This window comes from Moschus berezovskii, chromosome 17 (genome assembly GCF_049115385.1).
Source record: "Moschus berezovskii isolate FMDL1 chromosome 17, NW_MosBer_1.0, whole genome shotgun sequence".
NCBI classification, from domain to species: domain Eukaryota; kingdom Metazoa; phylum Chordata; class Mammalia; order Artiodactyla; family Moschidae; genus Moschus; species Moschus berezovskii.
Window position 1 is genome coordinate 24,644,312 of NC_142476.1, and position 14,586 is coordinate 24,658,897.

The window sequence follows — 14,586 nt, forward strand, 5'->3', positions numbered from 1 at the left end:
GGCATCTGATCTTGGCCAGAGAAACAAAAATTTCCAGCTCCATGTAACTGTGCTTTGAGTTGAACATTTTATCTATAGGAACTGGAGGTAAATAATATAAAAGCACTACTTTGCCTAAGCTGTACCTCTCTGTAGGGGACCTAGCGTACTTTAATGTACAGGGGTAGACAGCTGGTGAAGAATTCAGAAGGCCTAGTCCCTGCCTCCTCTCTCAAACTCCTAACAACATGAGACATGATTAACAACCATTAACACCATTCTTATTGGCAGTCCTATTTATGTGCTTTTTACAGAAAACTTATAAATGATTTAAATAAACATTTGGGTAAAAAAGCTGCAGGAACATTATATTGGTATCATATACTTTAAAACATGAACACCTAAATAAAAGATACTTTTTTGTAGAAGAGCAAAAGTGAAGTATCACTCGTTCTGAGACCTCCTCTTCTGTGAAATTCCACAGTCTCTTTTTATTCACAGATTTTTCCACAGCAAATACTAGCTGAAAAAAAGGAAAACACAATTGAATGCAAAATAAAACAAAAAAGGAAAGTGCAGAAAAAGACAATTATAATAATCCTAAGGTCCCATTTAGCTTTAATATTTCATGATCCTATCATTAAATTTTCTTTCTTTCAAAAGAGTGCAACTGATTATTAATCATTTGAATTCCAATTTTAGAGATAAATAAAAATTGGGTATTAAATAAAAAAACATAATTCACTGTCATTAATGATCAGCTGAACCCAATTTGGGGCAACTGAGCTTCCCAGGTGGCGTTGGTGGTAAAGAATCTGCCTGCCAACCCGGAGATGTAAGAGACACAGGTTCGATCCCTGGGTTAGGAAGATCCCTGGAGGAGGGTATGGCAACCCACTCCAGTATTCTTGCCTGGAGAATCCCCTGGACAGAGGAGCCTGGTGGGCTACAGTCCATAGAGTCACAAAGAGTCAGACACGACTGAAGCGACTGAGCACACACGACTTAGCACCCATGCAACATTTAAGTGAAGTATGAAGATTTTATTTAATTAGAATGAGAAATGATAAGTGATTTTTAGCCTAAAAAAATGGAGCATGTCACCCATTTGACATTTCTTATTTAAATGTCACAAAAGATGTAAGGCAATATACAGGGTACATAAAATACAGAATAACACAAATTATAAGTGAGAAAATCAGAAATAAGGACAGAAATCTATGCCACAGGTAAGAATGATAAAAATGCATACTTGATATGGAGAGAGGGTTCATAAATTTAGCTCTCACCTTTCTAAAAATACTGTGCACAAAGAAGCCTAATTTGTTCCCTAATTCACATGGTCCATAAGCTAAACAGTTGATCAGAACAGGCACAACTTTCTTGATAATGATATCAAAAGAAATTTCTTCAAAGACAGTATTATATAATACAATGAATAAAGCTCTCTGCAATGACCTTATGGGAGACAGTGACAAGTTTAACAAGCTTACTTCATGTCATATCTTCAATGCAGGCCAGTGGAAAGAAAGAAACTAAAATGCTACAGTTTCTGAAACAGAGCATTTCTAAAATCTTATATGCTTCTTATAAACAAGAGATGCAGAAAGCAAGAGGAAGGAGGATCTGTCTCTCTCTAGCACTGAGCCATTCAATCCAACGCAAACCACAAAATTATGCACAGCGGTGGGCATAGGTTACATTTCACAATGCCAAATAGGATGAAGAACTGTGAAAGAGATACACTTATTTAAAACGGTAAAAATGGTACAAGGCTGAATAACTTGCCAGGGGGAGGGATTATCATCTCCTTCTTCCTTTACTCCCATAGGTACAAATATCAAAGGTCTGAAGGTGGGGATATTTGATGAGAGAGAAAGTTACAAAACTGGAAGAATCTGTAGCATCTGGATTCTGAGCTGTACACTTTTTACTAGAGAAAGGGTTTTGGGGATTCTGGTGGGTTTTGCACTTCTCAAGATAATGAGGTCCCCTTCTTTCTTGGGGCAGAAAATAAATTTGTGAAGGCTTATCTGGATTTTCATTATTTGGCTGCTTTGGGTCTTAGTTGCCCTGCAGCCCGTGGGATCTTAGTCCCCCAACCAGGTATCAGACTTGCATCCTCTGCACTGCAAGGCGGCCTCTTAACCACTGGACCTCAAGGAAGTCCCCTTATCTGGATCTCGAGTACTGAAAGAGATGCAAGCTGGCTGCCCAGAGCTTGCTTCAGGTTTGGGCTTAAGGGGAAACAGTTTGTGGACCCTTATGTTTACCGGTAAACTATGTTACCCAATTGACTGACACAGGAATTAAACAAAAAGTAAGTAATTCATGATAGATACTCTGTCCAGAAATAAAGAATAAGTATCTGATTGCTGTTACTTTATGTCTTACTCCCAGGATCCTGAGAGAACTGAAGAGATGAAGAATTACAAAACATTAATTTCACATTAAGGCAATCACTTGGAGCTAAATGGGAGTTCTAGCAGAATACTGCTATTGCACAATAAAAATTGTTAACCCTCTATAACTTGTTTCACAATAGTAAAAAATTATCTTTAAAATAAGGAATATTTTTAAAATATACAGCTTTGATTGAAAATATATAATATATATTACACTCAAGATACTAAGCAACTGGGTAGAAAAGGCTGTTTTAACATAATCCCATTATAGAGAATTAATCTAAATGTGCCTAAGATCACTGCAGACATATACAAGCAATTAAGATGTAACTTTAAGAATTTTTGACATTTCAGACTTACTCTACGCAGGGTATTTTGAAATTCACTTCCCATTTCTAAAGCTGTAATAATAAATACTCCAAGAACTAAAAGTCCCCCTGGTAGCATCCTGGATACCTACAAACAGAAATACAGCATTAGCTAACAAAAGGATTTGACATTACATGCAACCTGTGTTTGAGAAGCTAAATATTAGATCAGTAAATGCCTACCTAGTACCAACTATATGCACAGCACTGAGGTGAGGGCTTTGAAAAACGGTTAAAATATTGAGAAATGGATGACAACCAAGATAAATGGGGTATCAATCTTCCTAGAGTATTCTTAACTTTCTACTTTAAAACTACCTTATAAATAAAACCATTTAATAATGACACCCTTTAGTTACAGCAATAAACGAACTTCTTTCTCATAAAATCAAAGACTGAAATCTCTACTAAATTTTTCAGTGACTTCCACTATCAGCTAAATAAACAAATTTGATCTTAGGCTGGTATTCTAGACTCTCTAAAATCTGACAGATCTGATATGCAGAGCCTCATCTGACACTACTTCCCATGAAATATTCAAGTGTCAATCACAAACTTCTCACTGTTCTCCACACATATGGCTAGGTTTTCTAACTCTGTCTTTCACTCAGCCTGGAAGAACTTTCTCTTGTATATCTACATGTCGGAACTCTACTGAACACCTCAAAGTCAGCTTGAGGAAGCTGTCTTCCTCGATCCTTTGATCTTCAAACTCATACAGGATTTCACTACAGTTTTCCCATGGAGCTTATCACATGAACTTGTGCTATGGTTGTGTGTACCTTACTTGTTGATCTGGGAGCTCCTTAATAGAAGAACTCAAGTCTCAACTACTTCTGTATTCCTATAAAATCCAGCAGAGTCTGGGATTTGAAGAGAGGGAGTGCGATCTGAAAATCCATTGTTTCCTACTGTTTAGATTTACCTCAATTTAAAAAATCTTATTGATATTGGGTATTTATATTATTTACAGCTTTTCTGAACTCTTAAATAATAAATGGTTAAAAATCCTAACAAGTATCTGTGTCCACATGATTATCTGCTTATAATAAAACTCTTGAAGTGGATAACCAGGCTAAAAAGTTATACATTATTTTTCAGGATTTTGACACATACTACCAGACACGACTGAGCGACTGAACTGAACTGAACCAGTTTGTCCATTATAATATCTAATTTTCCTTCCATATAATTGTGGCTAGTTCCTCATGCCACAGGTATTGCTTTCTACCAGCTATACTCAGAGATCAGAGTGCTTTGGTTATCTTTTATGTACTTAATGTATACACAAAGTTTTCAGAAAATTAGATACCATAATCTAACTCCTAATATACTTGTATTATGTCTGCTGATGTGGGAGAGCTGGGTTTGATCCCTGGGTGGGGAAGATCCCCTGGAGGAGGGCATGGCAACGCTCTCCAGCATTCTTGCCTGGAGAGTCCCATGGACAGAAGAACCTGGCGGGCTATACAGTCCATGGGGTCGCAAAGAGTCAGATATAACTGACAACTAAGCACAAAGCACATGTTTGCTGATAGCTACCTCTGACTTTATAAATTTTAAATACTATAAAGACACAGTGTTGACCTACAAAAGCAATGAAATTTTCATATTTAGCATAGGGAACCTGCATATCCTTTCAAAATCATAAGTAAATAAAATTAACCATTTCTTTCTAGAGGCAAAAAGGTTATACACTTTGCCCTATAAATTTTATGTCTGTATAGATGCATATAGTTTTTTTAATCCATTAAATATTTAATATTTCATTAGAAGATCATATTAAATATTTAATGGATTAAAAAAAAAAACCTATATACTACCTCCCAAAATAAATGCAGATAAACAAGTATGTATGTTTGAAGATTTAAAGCTAAATGGAGAAGGAACTAATTCTATTTTACCTTACTTTAACACTGTTCATTGGATGATGTAATCCAATTCACTTGAATTTACTCGTTTCCTGTCACCCACCCCAAATCTGTTTCTTCTTTGTATAACGGCAACACCACTTTCCTGGACACCCTGGAAGTCTCAGTAAGCTTCTATTCTCACAGTCTCTCTTTACTGCCAGTCTAGTTGGTCACTAAATCATCTTAATACTAGCTCTTTCTCTGAAATGTTTTGGCAATGAAGTTTAGCCTCTGCTTTAGTTTGTTTATTCATCATTCACTTATCCTTTATTTTGGTGTTCTCATCATAAACCATGGGAATACTATGCTCGACACTTAGGATACGGCCATAAACAAAAGAGACATGATCCTTGTCCTCACGAAGCTTAAGGGTCTAGTCACTAGATAATGTCATCTTTTCTTGAACTATTACTATAATTATGTTTTCTGCTCTCTTTCCAATCTCCCTACTCTCCATTTACGCTGTAGCAAGGCACTGAGGTTACTTTCTCAATTATTGGCAGATCAATCCTCCAAATAGGGAGTTCTGAAAGTCTACCACAGAGCTGCTGCTGCTGCTGCTGCTGCTAAGTCACTTCAGTCGTATCCGACTCTGTGTGACCCCACAGACGGAAGCCCACCAGGCTCCCCCTTCCCTGGGATTCTCCAGGCAAGAACACTGGAGTGGGTTGCCATTTCCTTCTCCAAAGTGTGAAAGTGAAAAGTGAAAGTGAAGTCGCTCAGTCGTGTCCGACCCTTCGCAACCCCACGGACTGCAGCCTACCAGGCTCCTCCATCCATGGGATTTTCTAGGCAAGAGTACTGGAGTGGCTACTGGCTCCCAAATGAACTCCTCCCTTCCCCAGATGACTGACACTTCAAACCATTCATAAACTGGCCCCATACAGTCTTAAGTCTAAACACACTCTTTAATATACACCATGTGTCAATTATACCCAGTTGCCAGCTATTCTAACACACCTTTAAATTTCATGCCTTTGGGTCACTTATCCATACCTTTGTGCATTCAATGTCCTCTGTGACTTCTATTAGCAAAGTCCTATTCATCTTTAAAGTTTAGAGTCTTCTGTGAAGCTGTTTGAATCCAGCCACTTATAGATATTTGATCATCCCCCACTCTATACTCCTATGGTACTATTCTATTTAATCTCATTTGGTAATAATGTTTTTCACTTTGGTTAAAATATAAATTCTAAGGACATTAAAAAAAGTTTAAACCATCATTTTACTTTCTCAGTACCTAGCTTAAGTCTTTAAAACAATCTGACCAGCACCAATAATATCAATAACTAGTATTATTTTAAAGTATAGAAAAATTGGAAATAAGCTAAATTTAAAAACACAACAGATAAAAGTCAACAATGGAAAAGCATAGCATAATAAGATCAAAGGTTTTCAAGTCATGCTGCCTGGATTCAAATCCCAGTTTCACTACCTGTTATACTAATCTTGGGTGAGTTACTTAACTCCAAGTAAGAAAATGCTTTTTTAAAAACCAGATGCAAGTAATCAACAACAAAAAAATATAATCATGAATGAAACACAGCAGAAAATTCTCCTAATTTTTGTTATGCTATTCAAGTTTTGAAAACTTAAGAATGAGTACTCTGAAATCCTATTCTAGAAACCTGAGAATAAAGTATTTTTATTCTGTTAGTCAACACAAACTTAACTATATAAAGAGACAAACATGATGACCTGGTGGGCATGTTCTGTGGCCCATTCTTCATCCAAGTTATCCAATTTGGCTTTGGAATGTTTGGGGCTCTCATTCTGTTCTTCTTTGGGTGGTGTTCTCATGGCAAGAATCACATAATCCTTTTGCGAGGAACACTTAAAAACAAATTAGGAAAGCTTACTAGAGGGAAATGTTACTGAGGAATGCAAAGCCTTCATGATATGCAAAAACTGAGCAATGTTCATAGCAGCTTAAATTGTCAATACCTGTATTAAAATGGCATGAATCTACAGGGAAACCAATTCTGATGGATAGCCGTACAATATTTCCCTCATGTGTTATCTTTCAATATATTTAATACCAGCTTCTTATTTATTTGCCATCATGAATATGAATGATGTAGCGGTCCTTTAAAATGCTTTATTAGATGACTGAAAGAACTGCATTTTAAAAATGTATTCACTTATTTTTGGCTGCGCTGGGTCTTCTCTGCTGTGCGTGGGCTTTCTCTAGCTGTGGTGCACAGGCTTCTCAGTGCAGTGGCTTCTCTCACTGTGTAGCACGGGCTCTGGAGCAGAGGCTCAGCAGTTACGGCACACAGGCCGAGTTGCTCTGTGACATGTGGGATCTTCCTGGACCAGGGATCAAACCCCTGCCCCTTGCATTAGCAGGAGGATTCTTAACCACTGGACCACCAAGAAAGTCCCATAAACTGCACATAAACTAAAAGATGACGTGCTTGGTCAATTTTCTAGTTATTTATTTTCTAAGTAATCTCAACAGATTACTCAACAAATATAAAATCCCTGGAAAATAAAGCAAGAAATGACCTTGTGCGTCTTACTTTCACTGAAACAATGGTAGTGGGGAACTTGCTCATGTGGTCCACAGAAAAACAAAGGGGGTGCAGGAGAGATAACCGAAGTGTTATTAGACGGATGTTGCTCAGTTTTAACAGCAATTAAATGCTAACCAAGAGTGGGAAACCTGAAGATAAAAATGGGGAAAATTTACTAGCCCAGACTCATTATAGTGAAAATCTCCTACAAAGAAAGAGTAAAAGTACAAGGTAGCATGATGTTATCCTCACACATGACCTGAAATCCTAATCGTTAGCATTACCCTGGAACAGAAAAAAAAAAAATAGAAGAGAAATTATTTCAATAAAAGTTATTTCCAGAATGATACATTGAAATGAACACTGGGAACAGATAGGCACTGACTAAGAAAACTCTTTGCTTTCATAAAATCTATGATTTTGAAAAGAAAAAGAAAATGACTCTGAGAATAGGAAACAGGCAAGCCTGAAAGCTTGAGGGGAAGGAGAGAATAGTGATGAACCTGGAAAAAAGAGAAAGAAGAAGCAAGTCGAATACTGGCAGGAATGCAAAGGCAGCATGAAGAGAGAGTGGAATTCTCCCTAAACTGTGGGAGGCTTACTTGCGAGATGGCAGTTTTGCTGAGAAACGGACTACGTGCAGTAAGGCAAGCCTGGAAAAAGGTATTTCTCCCTGACCTTTTACCTTTACTGATTACATCTTTCTCTAAGATGTTTCTTCCCTTCAGTTTTTAAAATAAAGGGAAGTAAAGATCCTTACATAAAAGGTTTCTAACAAAAAGAATCCCATAATAGATGTTAAGTAACCTGAATCTAAAGGAAGTTCAGCCAGAGAGGCCATCTGGCTGTCTGGAGAGAAGCCTCATGAGGCGACAGTACCTGGGTCTGCCCTGACTTATGAGAAATCAGATTTGTGAAAATTCTTCAAATGTACCTGGCTCTCGGGGCTAAACTGACACTAACTAAGCACATTCAGAATGATGCTGAAAATGAGAATACCGTGAAGGGGTGTGAGAACACAAACCCTCTGCAGAGTGCATTCTTTCTAAGTAGGACACAGGACACCCAATTATAAGAGAAAGTAGCTTAGGAATGTGCACAGAATCAGAATAAGGAACGTTAATTAAGCAACGTGAATGTTCTAAAGCATCATGCTAAAATATCCAGGAGGAAACCCATCCCAACAGACTTTGTTATTAGGCCTCAAAATCAATCCTTGGAACACAGTACACTCTCCCCAAATAGAGTGAAGATGGAAGCAGCTGGTACACCTGTGTGACTCTCCTCTGTTCACTGCTGTGTACCGCTGACAGCCCTCCCTGCTGATTAACACATCCTCCCATCAATTAAAAAAAAATTCAGTGGGTGCTTATGGTTTTTAAAATAATTCTCCAAACGGCTGTTTCATTTTCTGTTGCTTTTTAAGACTTAACTCTAAGAGGAAAATAAAACTTGTCTAATTTCCAAATTTCTCCCAGTCCCTGTCCCCCGCCTCCAGTGAATCAATATTAAAAAAAAAAAATTAAGTAAATGAGTATCATGGTATGTAATAAAATATATAACCTGTATTTGCTACAGGTCTGAGATGAGACAAACTCAAAATAAAACTGTCAAAAGCCACTTTGTAAAGAATTGGACAACCTGGAATTAAAGATTAGAGGAGAGTAGAAATCACTTTGAAAAGACAATGAAATATGAATAATCTGGTCAGTAAAATTCTAATTTTGGAGTTTTACAGCAGCAGTGAAAGTATTTATGTGCTCGAGTATCAAGGTACTATTGTGAGGATTAAATGAAACAATATATGCAGAGGCCTGGCCCAGCAGCTTAGCGCCCACTCACTATTAACTTTTTCGCTCGAGGTAGGGGTGGAATCCTGCTTTCTTTGAATTCCATCCAAGTGTGAACCATACACATTGCTGAGGTTGTGTTTTGAATACCTCGTGGCTTTTTTCACTGGATTCTTTTTCTTTTCCCTCCATTCATAAGTCAGATTGGTGTTGTGCTCCATGGCTGCTTTTCGTCTCTGTGTGTGTGTGTTCTAATTCGCTTCAGTCCTGTCCGACTCTTTGCAATGCCAAGGACGGTAGCCCGCCAGGCTCCTCTATCCACAGGGTTCTCAAGGCATGAATACTGGAGTGCATTGCCATGCCCTTCTCCAAGGGATCTTCCCGACGCAGGGGTTGCACCAGCATCTCTCTCGTCTCCTGCTTTGGCAGGCAGTTCTTCACCACTAGCGCCACCTGGGAAGCCCCTCGGGTCTCTCCTAGAACGTTAGTTTTCTCTCCCTAGTTAGTTCTGCGCCCTGTCCCCCTGGGCAGCATTGCTTCCACTCTCACACCAAGCTGGGCTCTTCTTTCCCTGCAAGTTGGCCGGCGCGTCAGACTTTTCTGGAACTCAGCACTGGACTTCAGTTCCTGCTCTCCCTGGATTCTTTCACCGTTTCCTCCTGGCAATCGTGTGTATCTGCCAGCGGACACTTTTCAGATCTCGTGGTTTGTGCTTTCTGGACCCTGCCCTGATTCCCTCTACCTCACTTGACTGTATTTTTTACCCCCTCACCTTGTTTCTGTACACAGATTGGAAGTTTAAGGCGAGGTGTGGGGTGGAAAGGAAAATGAGCCCAGGCTCCGGATGATTTACTGTTTTAGTTCAGACCTGCAGCCCGTGGCCCGGGCCTCATGGTGAGTGAGCTGTAATCCCTCCGGGAATGTTCCCTTGGAGCATAATGTTTGACCAGGCATTCGCAAACCATCATCATCCCGGGAATTCCAGATAAACACACATGAGTTTAAAATCCCAGGGTACAAATGGTCCCCAAATTTTACAAATCATTTACTTCTAGGAGAGAAAATGTGTTTTATAAATGTCACTTAAAAAGCTTTTGCAGGCATTTTCACTGTTACCTAAAAGGAGTTTCCCATGCTGTGTTCCTCTCAAGTTGAGAAGGGTTAGTACTCAGTGTAGTTTTCCAACTGGAGCTTGGTTTCCTGAAAGCTATTCTTGGTGTGGTGTCCAAGTGCCGCTGTTCACATCTCTTAATATTTCACTTTGAGTCTTTGGGTGGGTGGAACTGATTAGAATTCCAAAAGCAATGCACGCAGAGTCAGTGGAACTCTCTGGGAATATACTTGGAGAGATTTTTGAGGGAACCCCTACATTCTGAAATTAGTTACGTGGTCAAAAGAAGAATTTCTGTGCAAATTATCTGAGGAAATGTCTTTTGCATTTTGCCTTGGTTTTCTTTTTAGATTGGTGAGACACTTTTCTTTATATATTAAGGAGCTGTTAAAATATGTTGTCAAGAAGGTGTTCTTTGGGACTTTCCAATGGTCCACTGGTTACGACTCTGTGCTCTTACTGCAGGGGGGCACAGGTTTGATCCCCGGCCAGGGATCTAAGGTCCCACAAACTGCACAGTGTGGCCTCCTGCTTCCAAATAATAAAAAATAAAACAGAAGAGTTTGTATTATTAAATAAAAGAGAACATGCCTTGAAATTATTTAGAATAATGTTTCCCTTCCTAAAATAGACTTATTTTTTGTGGGGTGGTGGTGGTGGTTTAGTTGCTAAGCTGTGTCCAGCTCTTGCAATCCCATGGACTGCAGCCCACCAGGCTCCTCTGTCCATGGAATTTTCCCAGCAAGAAAACTGTAGTGGGTTGCCATTTCCTTTTCCAGGGGATCTTCCCGACCCAGGGATTGAACCTGAGTCTCCTGCATTGTGGGCGGATTCTTTATCGAGTGAACTGCCAGGAAAGAGGGTTATTGTGGGCTAGTATGACCTTGTTTTCATGAATGATCCTGTGTATCTACAAAGCATTCTAATTTTTTCTTTTAAATACTTTACAGAGCTTTTATAGCTATTCCATCCTGCTTATCCCAGGTCTGAATTTTGCTCTATCCCAAGAACTACTTGAGAAGAGAAGTTATATTTATGGGGTGGAAAGTAACTGTGGAGCCGGCCAGTATAAACATCCTTCTGGACTGTTATCCAGAACAATAGAGACAGGGCTGCAGGAGGCTTCAGAATGCAGGGTTCCAGCTGGCCAGGCACAGCTTGGAAAACGGTGTTACTTTTTAAAGTTTGCATTCGGAATCAACTCAAAACCATATGTGAGCTGGAAGATTGCTTTCTGAGTTACGACATAAACTGACATTGTAGTGTTTTCTAGTGTGTGGTTTCCAGGGTTGCTGTGATGTCATCAGTGAGGCTTTAAAAACAGATCTGTTTTTCACAGGCAAAGTTTAGAACAGTGTATTCAGAAGCATGCACTCTGTGCAATCCAAGCCGTCCATCAAAAGTATTGCATTGGTCAAAAGTTTGTTCAGAGGCTTCCCTGGTGGCTCAGAGGTTAAAGCGTCTGCCTCCAATGCAGGAGACCCAGGTTCGATCCCTGGTTCGGGAATATCCCCTGGAAAACGAAATGGTAATCCACTCCAGTATTCTTGCCTGGAGAATCCCATGGACGGAGAAGCCTGGTAGGCTACCGTCCACGGGGTCGCAAAGAGTCGGACACGACTGAGCGACTTTACTTACTTACTTACTTACCTTATAAGTTATTTTTACATTATCAAAAGGGAATATGTTCTGACTTGGGCAAAAATGGGTTACTTTCTTCTTCTTCATTCCATCCCTTCATCACCTAAGTTGGGTTTACTATTAAACAGAATTTTTAACTTTAAAGTAAACAAATTAGTTTCACCAATAAATGCACAAGAAAAGATACATACCTGTCCTATTAAAAGACCAGAGACAAAAGTTTTTCCCTGGAGATTGATGTTTGAAAGATACTGGCCAACAGTCTCTTCTACAATGTAGGTTCTTCCCATTATTAAGAACTAATTCAACTTCCTAAATTACAAGAAAAAATATATAGCATGTTTAGGCAAAAACCAGAATTTGAAATGGCTTTTCTCATGGGGGTAATATAGAGAAACTGTACTAACCTGACAATATCCCAAACCTTGCTGTGACTGCTTACTCAATAGAGTATTCTTTCTGGCAAAATTGTAATTCTCAACAGAGAGTTGCAGGAAATGACTCCCAATCAACTACAGTTGACATGAGCAATAAGCCTAGTCCCATATCTCAGAAGATATGGAAAAGGAAATGGCAACCCTATCCAGTATTCTTGCCTGAAGAATTCCATGGAAAGAAGAGCCTTGTGGGCTTATAGTCCATGGGGTCACAAAGAGTTGGACACGACTGAGCAACTATCACTCACATATCTCAGATAAAGAGAACACTAAGCTAGTAAGCCCCACACCAGATTTCTTATTTAAACCGACCACTCCTTGGTTGTATCATCTTTGGTAATTTACTGCTGAGCCTCTCTGTGTTCGTTTCTAAAATAGAAAAGACGATAATTTCTGAGTTGCTCAATGAGAGGTAAGCAGAATCAAATTTATGCATTCAAGAAGCACACTATGAAGACCTACTATGTGCTAAAAACTGTGCTAAAGTGTGATGGCACAAAGATGAACAATACTTGGCCTCTGCCCTTGAGTGACTCAGAGTACAACTAGAATGATGGAAGTAAACAAAAGCAACGTAATAACAAAAACATGCAGAGCTTTCACTCGTGTAAGGCAGTGTTCTAAGTATTTAATATATGGTGACACTTATTATTCACACACACACACAGACACAGAGAAAAAAAAAGACAAGACTCCAAAAACCTAAAAAGAGCCATAGAGACTCTGCAGAAATACAGTAGCAGCATTCTGAACATAGGTAATAGCCATTACCTGCAAAGAAATTCCAACCTTATTCAGGGCAACAAAGCCCAAGCAATTCTAGACGTGCTGGGGTGTCTTATCTAACACCAGTAAAATAAACTGCCAGTCACAATGATTTTGCATTATTCTAAAACTAAAGCCCAGAGAACTGGTTCTGGTTTGAAAAGGCCTATTAGATTATCTTTTTTTTTTTCAGTTTTGTCTCAGTTCAGTTCAGTCGCTCAGACATGTCCGACTCTTTGCGACCCCATGAATCACAACACGCCAGGCCTCCCTGTCCATCACCAACTTCCGGAGTTCACTCAAAATCATGTCCATCGAGTTGGTGATGCCATCCAGCCATCTCATTCTCTGTCGTCCCCTTCTTCTCCTGCCCCCAATCCCTCCCAGCATCAGGGTCTTTTCCAGTGAGTCAACTCTTCGCATGAGGTGGCCAAAGTATTGGAGTTTCAGCTTTAGCATCAGTCCTTCCAATGAACACCCAAGACTGATCTCCTTTAGCCATGTTAATACGGAAGAAACTGAATGCAATAGGAAGATGAGAATCTTTGGGTGATGAAATCTAGTTGACTGCTGGATGTTTTTTTCCTTTAGTGCTCCCTCAAATACTTGAAATGTAGTCAATCATACTAGAATAAAGGGTAATACTAAAAATGTAGATCTTCTCTTACACAGTTCAATTTTTCCTAAAATGCTGCATATCAAAAGCTTTGGAAGTTGTTCAAAATAGGATTGAAACCACTCAACTTTCCTGGACTCTAGTTTGCTAGTCTTCAAAATAAAGAATTTGGATCATAGCAGATCTGAAAACCTAATTTTAGAATCCTGTAAGTCCAAGTATAGAACATCTGTGTTTTCCAAATAGTAGATCAATAATGATGACATTGTGGGCCTAGGACATAATATGGGCTTCCCAGATAACTCAGTGATAAAGAATCTGCCTGCCAAGCAGGAGTCCTGGGTTCCATCCCTGGGTCAGAAAGATACCCTGAAGAAAGAAATGGCAAACCACTCCAGTATTGCCTGGAGAATTCCATGGACAGAGGAGCCTAGTGGGCTATAGTCCATGGGGTGGCAAAGAGTTTGACATGACTTAGCAACTGAGCACATTTGCAAGACATAATACAGTACTGCACATACCAGTAACCTTATTTAAAGTGCTTATACAGAATATTTTAAAGTTTCCTTGGTGGCTCAGATAGTAAAGAATCTGCCGGCAATGCAGGAGACCAGGGTTTGATCCCTGGGTCTGGTAGATCCCCTGAAAGAGGAAATGGCAACCCACTCCAGTATTATTGCCTGGAGAATTCCAAGGACAGAGGAGCCTGGTGGGCTACAGTTCATTGGGTCACAAAGAGTCAGACACGACTGAGTGACTAACACAGAATATTTGAGGGGAAAGAAATCTGAATGAAGTTCCTTTCTGGTATTCTCAAAGGTGGGAGGACATTAGGAATGCTTCATTTTCAATAAAGAATTTAGAAAATTCTTTTCAAGAATAATTAAACATGAAACAATTCCCAGATTCAGCTTAGAAGGCATCGAATTACAATCTGGAAGCAAATTGTTCTGTTATGGTGTCAGGGGAAATGGTTTTTAAGAATGTGCTTAAAATTTTGTTCCGATAGTTTTTCAATAAACACAAGGCAACATTTTCCGCAACG

At 39.3% G+C, this 14,586-nt stretch overlaps 1 protein-coding gene across 2 annotated transcripts in view; it reads right to left on the reverse strand.

The window, feature by feature from the left end:
* Positions 1–14,586, reverse strand: part of ODR4 (odr-4 GPCR localization factor homolog) — a 42,586-nt gene that overhangs the window by 27,495 nt on the left and 505 nt on the right. The window contains exons 2-5 of one of the 2 annotated variants that reach the window (XM_055419088.2): positions 11,915–12,035; positions 6,364–6,498; positions 2,745–2,840; positions 396–502 (exon numbers count right to left, since the gene is read on the reverse strand). In XM_055419088.2, coding sequence (XP_055275063.2) covers positions 396–502; positions 2,745–2,840; positions 6,364–6,498; positions 11,915–12,013 — 437 coding nt within the window. In that variant the 5' untranslated portion in view covers positions 12,014–12,035. The remainder of the gene's footprint in view (positions 1–395; positions 503–2,744; positions 2,841–6,363; positions 6,499–11,914; positions 12,036–14,586) is intronic. The other variant, XM_055419089.2, reaches the window with a different exon arrangement.